The sequence below is a fragment of the Tamandua tetradactyla genome, chromosome 9 (genome assembly GCF_023851605.1).
Source record: "Tamandua tetradactyla isolate mTamTet1 chromosome 9, mTamTet1.pri, whole genome shotgun sequence".
NCBI lineage: Eukaryota > Metazoa > Chordata > Mammalia > Pilosa > Myrmecophagidae > Tamandua > Tamandua tetradactyla.
Window position 1 is genome coordinate 109,878,913 of NC_135335.1, and position 8,955 is coordinate 109,887,867.

General features: G+C 39.4%; 1 protein-coding gene across 3 annotated transcripts in view; it reads left to right on the forward strand.

The window, feature by feature from the left end:
• IPO11 (importin 11) overlaps window positions 1–1,855 on the forward strand; it is a 337,786-nt gene extending 335,931 nt beyond the window's left edge. For all 3 annotated transcript variants that reach the window (XM_077117257.1, XM_077117258.1, XM_077117255.1), the window contains one exon: window positions 437–1,855. In XM_077117257.1, the coding sequence (XP_076973372.1) occupies window positions 437–601 (165 nt within the window). In that variant the 3' untranslated portion in view covers window positions 602–1,855. The remainder of the gene's footprint in view (window positions 1–436) is intronic.
• Window positions 1,856–8,955: the final 7,100 nt, after the last annotated feature.

Sequence of the window (8,955 nt, forward strand, 5' to 3'; positions counted from 1 at the left end):
TTATCATGTAATCTTGAAATGGTCACAGGTGGGATTTATTTCAAATTCATGGTACCTGTATCTCTCCTCTCAGTTACATTTTCCATTTGCAGTCATTATTTAAAATTTCTTTGTTACTCAAGCAGCAAATGTGATTCGACTGCTTGATGATCAAGCATCAGTTAGGAGAGGATTTCTGAGGAGCCAGGTTGGGCACAAAAACACATATACTTAAATCATTGCAGATGTCCAACTTTATTGATAATTAGAGAAATGCAGCTTAAAGCAATGCCATATTATTTTTCTATTGCTAAATTATAAATAATTTTTAAAATGATAATACACAGTACTAACAACAATGTCATAATCCAAATTACAAAGAATTTTAGTACATCACGTGTATGAGAAACTTGTTTTGCTTTCTTTGACACATTGTGGTCCTCTGTCTGTCTCCTAGCTGGCCCTGAAGGATCCTGTGCATACGGTGTCCCTGCAGCAGTTTGTCTACGAGAAGCTCAAAGCACAACAGGAGCTACTGGGAGAACAAGGCTTCCAGTCCCTCATGGAAACAGTGGATACAGAGATTGTCACTCAGCTGCAGGAGTTTTTGCAGGGATTCTAAGAGCACATGACATGTGGCTGTCTCCCCTTTCTGAAAGAAGCCAAATAACCCAGCCTCCCATCTATACGTGTGAGCCTGCTGAGATGATGAAGAAATCACTTGTGTATGAAAATAAAGAAGCAAACACCACACATTTTTTTACTACAGAACTCAAAGAAATATAAGATGCTACATAACTAAAACCATACATCTATTCCTCAAAAGAATTTAATTTTATATTTATGAGGGGCCCTGTGTTTGCTAGAAATACATTTGATGACAATAGCTGCTTCATTTCCTGTTAAGAGAAGAAACTGTTTGATTATCTTTTAATCATGTACTCTTAACACTTGAGAAGATAAAGATTAATGCCTGAGATATTTTCCTGCAACTAAAATTCATTAAATTTGGCTGCCTTGTCCTTTTTTTTAAGCAAATGAAGCTATAAGTTTGGAAAACGACAAAACTGTTCAGAAATTAAATTTGTGCTCCAGACAAAACTGTTATAAATAGTGAGAAATATACATTATTGAAGTTATCTTGCCTAGGGAGTTATTTTCATCTGACATAGAAAATGCATTTGCTTTTATTTTCATTATAGTAACCTGATGCAGGAATTAGTAAAGGGATATTTTTTCCATATTTTATTTTCATTCAGTACATTTAGTCTTCAAATACATAGTATAAGGCCTGCAAAAGTGAACTTCTGGTTCTGCAGTACCAAGTAGGAGACCTTTGGTTATGGTTTGGTCCTAGTTCTTTTGTTATTCTTGAAGGCCAGCAGCCCTATGAGCCCTGAGAGGACCTGGGCAGCCTGCAGACTCAGCTGAGCTTTGACATAGCTGTGACAGGCTGTTCAGCACTCGCCCATCTCAGGTTCCTCAGTGCATGACTGAGTCAGAGCCTCACTGATATGGGTGCACCTCAGAGGATCCAGCAGCAATCTCCAGGGTGCCAACACTGATGTGAATAGTCTTCCTTTCTCACTCCTCCAATATGCAGTACCAAAAAAGGGGGAAAAGGAGAAAATAAAGCCTTATTTGTTTTACTTCCATTTACTGTAAGGAACCTTCAAAGCATTTTTTTAGGAACTGTTCAAAAGCAAGGTTGCAAAATGTCCGATCTTTCCGTAGAAAGTTGGGTACAGTATACTATGGGAAGCCCACTGTCCCTTTGTAAGCTGTGGAATCCCAAATGTATGGAAATATTTGATGTTTTCAGCAAAGAAAGAAAATACGGTCTCAATTAAATTTTCCAAAGATACCTCACCCTTGACTAATTTGTCTGATTATTTTTCTTGCCCCACAAAAATGAATTCATAAAGAATTGCACAGTGAGTTTTAAAGAGACTTTTCTTTCATACTCTGTCTTTGGCTTCTGCTGGTAGGTGGCATTACTACATGTAGCAAATCCTAGTTCCTCCTTTAGTTTCTCTGTTCACTTAAAGACTAAAAGTTTCCGTAATATATTTCCTTATCATTATTGCTCTGTCCTCAAGATTGATCTAAGAAGAAAAATTTTTCTGTTGACTTAATTATTTTCATTTGAGGCACTATTCCCCTTAGTGTTGTCAGAGATTCTCCAACCTGCTCCAGTTTTTCAGTTATAGTAAAATACTCAGCTTTTCAATTCTTGACAGAATTCATTACAGTTTTATAGCAAATGTTTCTAAAATAGTTGCCTTGCAAAAAATTTAACAGCTGATCTCAGGGAAAGAATTCAATTTTTTTTAAATTAATTTTTAATTAAAAAAATATTACAAGAAAGAAACACATTCTTAACATATCATTCCATTCTACATATATAATCAGTAATTCACAATATCATCGCAGAGCTGCACATTCATCATCATGATCATCTCCCAGAACATTTGCATCAATTCAGAAAAAGAAAAAAACAGAAAAAAAATTATACATACCATACCCCCTACCCCTCCCCTCCACTGATCACCAGCATTTCAAACTAAATTTATTTTAACATTTGTTCCCCCTATTATTTATTTTTATTCCTTATGTTCTACTCATCTGTTGACAAGGCAGACACAAAGAGCATCAGACACAAGGCCCCCCACGATCACAGTCACACCGCGAAAGCCACACCACCACACAATCATCATCAAGAAACATGGCTACTGGAACACAGCTCTACATTTTCAGGTAGTTCCCTATAGCCTCTCCATTACATCTTGTATAACAGGGTGATATCTACTTAATGCGTAAGAATAACCTCTCGACTCTGTTTGGAATCTCCCAGCCATCGACACCTTGTCTCATTTCCCTCCTCCCTCTTTTGGTCGAGAAGCTTTTGTTAATCCCTTGATGTTGGGTCTTAGCTCATTCTAGAGTTTTTCTCAATCCCTTGATGCTGAATCTCAGCTCATTCTAGGATTTATGTCCCATGTTGCCAGGAAGGTCCACACCCCTGGGAGTCATGTCCCACGCACACAGGGGGAGACTGGTGAGTTTGCTTGTTGTGTTGGCTGGAGAGAGGCCACATCTGAGAAACAAAAGAGGTTCTCCTGGGGGTGACTTCTAGGCCTAATTTTAAGTAGGCTTGACCTATCCCCTGTGGGGTTAAGTTTCATATGAACACACCCCAAGATTGGGGGCTCAGCCTATAGCTTTGGTTGTCAACACTGCTTGTGAGAATATCAAGAACTCAACCTGGGGAGGTTGAATTTCCCCCTGTTCTCACCATTCCCCGAAGGGGACTTTGCAAATACTTTTCCACTCAACTGATCAAATCACTCTGGGATTCATCAGGGCATCACTCTGGACAAACCAATAAAATCTCATGTCCTACTCAAGGTTCCATGTACTTTGGAGTTCAAATAAGCTGTCTACGTAAGTTATATTAGGAAATGCACTAGTCAAAATATAAATTTTGTACCAAATAAACATTTTTTGCTTTAGTTTCACACATAAGTTGAAATTTTAAAATATTAACTACCATCTATTTGCAACACCCTCAGTAATGACTTTGTTCTTCCTCATGCAAAAACATTTTTAAAATTTGTACATTTAGTCACTATCATTATACACTCTAGGCATTCCTAGATTATAACGATCTCAATATTTATCATCTTTCTTTGTGGTTTCATTTATGCCCCCAGCCCTCCGCCCTCTATCATTCTCACATTCAGTTTCATTCAGTGTTTTAACATAATTGTATTACAGTTAGGTAGTATTGTGCTGTTCGTTTCTGAGTTTTTATATTCAGTCCTGTTGCACAATCTGTATCCCTTCAGCTCCAATTACCCAATATCTTACCCTATTTCTATTTCCTGATGGTCTCTGTTACCAATGAAATATTCCAAGTTTATTCACTAATGTCAGTTCATATCAGTGAGACCATACAGTATTTGTCCTTTTGTTTCTGGCTAATCACACTCAGCATAATGTCCTTAAGGTCCATCCATGTTGTTACATACTTCAGAACTTCATTGTCTTACAGCTGCATAGTATTTCATCATATGTATATGCCACAGTTTGTTTAGCCACTCGTCTGTTGATGGACATTTTGGCTGTTTCCATCTCTTCGTAATTGTAAATAATGCTGCTATCAACATTGATGTGCAAATGTCCGTTTGTGTCCTTGCCCGCATGTCCTTTGAGTAGAGACAGCATGTAGACGGGTCCTGTTTTTTAATCCATTCTGTCAGTCTATGTCTTTTGATTGGGGAGTTTAATCCATTAAGATTTGGTGTTACTACTGCATGGGTAGTACTTTCTTCTACCGTTTTCCCTTTTGGATTTTATATGTCATATCTAATTTCCCTTCTTTTTACCTTTACTCATAGTTTTCCTTTCTCTTCTCCACACCTCTGTCTTTTGTCTTTTCATATGTCTAGTGCTCCCTTTAGTATTTCTTGCAGAGCTGGTCTCTTGGTCACAAATTCTCTCAGTGATTTTTTGTCTGAAAATGTTTTAATTTCTCCCTCATTTTTGAAGGACAATTTTGCTGGATATAAAATTCTTGGTTGACAGTTTTTCTCTTTTAATAATTTAAATATATCATCCCACTGTCTTCTCGCTTCCATGGTTTCTGCTGAGAAATCTATGCATAGTCTTATTGGGCTTCCCTTGTTTGTGATGGATTGCTTTTCTCTTGCTGCTTTCAAGATTCTCTCTCTTTGACCTCTGACATTCTGATTAGCAAATATCTTGGAGTACATCTATTTGGATCTATTCTCTTTGGGGTACGCTGCATTTCTTGGATCTATAATTTTAAGTCTTTCCTAAGAGTTGGGAAATTTTCAGTGATAATTTCCTCCATTAGTTTTTCTCCTCCTTTCCCCTTCTCTTCTCCTTCTGGGACACTCACAACACGTATATTCATGTGCTTCATATTATCATTCAATTCCCTGAGTCCCTGCTCATATTTTTCCATTTTTTCCCTGTATTTTCTTTTTCTTGTCGGATTTCAGATGTTCCATCCTCCAATTCACTAATCCTATGTTCTGTCTCTCGAAATCTACCATTGTAGGTTTCCATTGTTTTTTTATCTCTTCTACCGTGCCCTTCATTCCCATAAGTTCTGTGATTTCTTTTTTCAGACTTTTGATTTCTTTCTGTTCATTCCTTGCCTTCTTTATATCCTCCCTCAATTCATTGATTCAGTTTTTGATGAGGTTTTTCATGTCTGTTCATATATTCTGAATTAATTGTTTCGGCTCCTGTATGTCATTTGAATTGTTGGTTTGTTCCTTTGGGCCATATCCTCAATTTTCCTAGTGTGATTTGTTATTTTTTGCTGGCGTCTAGGCATTTAATTACCTTAATTAGTTTATTCTGGAGATTTCTTTCACTTTTACCTAGGGTTTTCTTGCTGGATGGATTTGTTGTTTATCTGTTCTTTGACATTCAGTTCAGCTTTTTCTGGACCTCTAGCTTAGGTTTTGTTTAACAGAGAATTTTTCAGTTCTTGTTTTCTTGTTTCTTGCCCTGCTTGTATGGTGCCTTCCCCCCCCCCCCCCCCACCCTTAGGAGGGTCTACCTAGGTATTACAGACCCCAGCCGGATTTTCCCAGACCAAACTGGCCTCCTATCAGGAGGAAAGTCACCTGCATCAGTTTTCCCTGAGGGTGAGATGCAGCAGGTTGAAAGACTTTATGTGAAGTCTCTGGACTCTGTTTTTCTTATCCTGCCCAGTATGTGGTGCTTGTCTGCCTGCAGGTCCCACCAGCATAAGATGATGCAGTACCTTTAACCTTGCCAAGCTCTCCCTGCTGGGGGCGTGGTGGAGACAGAGGAGAGGTTGTAGGCTGGTTTTAACGGCTTCAAATTACCAAGCTCTGGTGTCTGAATTCCTTGAGAGAGGGATTCCACCTGAGTTGGGCTTCACCCCTCTCCTGGGGAAGGCACAGGCTCCAGACAAGCCCCCAAAAGAGCTCACTTCTGCCTATGCCTGGGGCAGTTGCAGCCTGAAAAGTCCTGCCGCTGTATCCAGAGGCAGTCAAGCCTTTGTAAATACACAGCCATAAAAACCTCTGTTTCCTTCTTTTTTTTCCCCATCAGCCCTGCCCTCTTGGTGCCGGGGCAAAAATGAGCAACCTCTGCTTTGACCAGGTTCACCTGAGCTGGGGGCCTATTTTCAGCAGTCAGAATTTTTTAATTAATTCCCCAATTGTCGTTTGGTTGGGCTCAGCCCCTGCTGCTGGTAAAGTCCCTTTCCTTTCCCCTCTGGGAAGCAGCCTGTCGGGGAGGGGTGCCAGCCGCCGTGGCTTGGGGAACTCACGGTTCTGGGGAGGCTCGCAGCCAGTCCAGCTGGTCCGGACTGCTGTGTGCCCGGTCACTGATGTGGCCCCAGGAGCTGTTCTGTACTGTTTCTGGTTATTTAGTAGTTGTTCTGGAGGACGAATTAAAACGTGCACATTGCTAAGCCACCATCTTGGCCCAGCTCAATTCGTTTTAAAACCCACCTAATAAAGTAGGCTTTGTAAATAGCTTAGACAAAAAAAAATCTTGTATCTTGAATTTGTAGGTGCTCAACTAGGATAAGGAAGGTGACCAATTTCATAGGAAATGTTAAGTTTTAGACAACTCAGCCAGGCTTCTGGTTGAATTTTTCTGTGGTTCCTGGTATGAAGTAATGATTATGTCTATTCCATTAACATGCCTTCTTTTCTGTTTTAATTTAGGGATTTTACCTAAGATATTTAATATATGACCTTTACTTTTAAAAAGTTTGCCATCCCCTAATATAAACTTCAAGAAGCAGGGAGATATTTCTATTTTGTTATGGGCATATTCCTAGGGCACAAAGAAGCCACATAAAAAAATACAGGGAATGAATAATTTCAGTGCAGTGTAGTCGCTGACCATTAGTTGTAGATCATAAGTCTATGGTGTATAATATTCTTGATTGTGTGATTTATCCAAAAACCTTAACCACTTACTGGAGGGCAAGTAATGAAGATGCAGAGGTTTGGAATTTTTCTGGTAGGAAAGATGAAAATAAAATGTGTTAAGTGATAAACCGTGGAGAGGGAGGAAATGAAGACCGGGGGTTACCTATGGAAAGAGGGCAAGGAATTGTGGATGGTAGGTCATGATGAATTGGCATGTGAAAGATCTAAGGTGAGAAGGTAGGATGCCAGACTGCCTTTTTTTGGGATGCAAAGCAGCTTCTGGTGGTGAGGCCTAGGCTGAACCTGTACTTGAATTTGAATTCATGCATTATATTTTCTATTACTTTCATCCATATCATTCTCCATTGGCAGAAGGATTTTCCATCACTAGTACTTTGTGTATTAGCACACCAAGTGTATTGTATGAGTTCTTATGCATCAGTTTCTCTTCCTGAGAAATGAAGTAAACAAATACACCAAAGAGTTTTAAAGTGTATGTGTGATAAATATAAATGCATGTATTTTTTCCAACAACTCTGAGGTGCAGAAAATATAGCATTATTTAGCTTTGTACATAAAATTGAATGTGGGTCGAAGCTCTCATTCATTAGTTTGCAGTGACACAAATTTTTAATCACTACTTGGACCTCTTTTCCATCTTAGCAAGGGAGACGCTGTCTATATAACTCCACCCACCCCACACCAAAGCTGCTAAAGTTTGAAGATAATGATTGAGCAGGGAAAAAGAATGATTCCTTGGATCATAGTCTATCACAGTAGTATTTTAAAGCTTTATTATAAGTTGTTCCCTCCTCCCTCTTATCTTCTACCAGTCATATTAGAGAAGGTACATCATTACATGTTAACATACTCAGATTTACAGTTCCTCTTGAAAAAATCATCACCTAATATCTTGGATTTTACATGTTCAATTAGTATGTGCCAGGCACTATACTCTTGAAAAATCTTCACCTTAGATCTTGATTTTACCAATCTATTTATCCAACTAGTGTTCATTCCTGTTGTGTGCCAGGCACTGCTAAATGCTGGGGTTAGACAGGGTGAGTGCTTTCATGAAACTTTGCAATTCAATGGGAACACAAACTTCCAATGTGATTTAAGAACATAAAGATGATAATAGAAATGTACATTCAGAGGCAGTGAGTACACAGGGGAAGAAGTCTGTGTACAAAAAATAGTGATGCTGGGCGGGCCGCGGTGGCTCAGCGGGCAAAAGTGCTTGCCTGCTATGCCGGAGGACCTCGGTTCGATTCCCGGCCCCAGCCCATGTAACAAAAAACGGAAAAACAAAATACAATAAAACAAGTGTTCTGGTTTGCTAGCTGCTAGAATGCAATATACCAGAAAAGGAATGGCTTTTAAAAGGGGAATTTAATGAGTTGCTAGTTTACAGATCTAAGGCCGAGAAAATGTCCCAATTAAAACAAGTCTATAGAAATGTCCAATCAAAGGCATCCAGGGAAAGATACCTTGGTTCAAGAAGGCCGATGAAGTTCAGGGTTTCTCTCTCATCTGGAAAGGCACATGGTGAACGCAGTCAGGGCTCCTCTCTCGGCTGGACAGGCACATGGCGAATACGGTATCATCTGCTAGCTTTGTCTCCTGGCTTCCTGTTTCATGAAGCTCCCCGGGAGGCGTTTTCCTTCTTCATCTCCAAAGGTCGCTGGCTGGTGGACTCTCTGCTTCGTGGTGCTGCAGCATTCTCTGCTCTCTCTGAGTCTCTCTGAGTCTCCAAAATATTTCCTCTTTTATAGGACTCCAGTAAACCAATCAAGACCCACTCAAATGGGTGGAGACATGTCATCCCCTAATCCAGTTTAACAACCGTTCTTAACTAAATCACATCAACTAGGGAGATGATCTCATTACAGTTTCAAATATACAGTACTGAGTAGGGATTATTCTACCTTTAAGTAATGAGATTTATATTAAAACATGGCTTTCTTAGGGGGCATATATCCTTTCAAACCAGCACAACAAGAAAATGTTTAAAGATGTTTCCCTT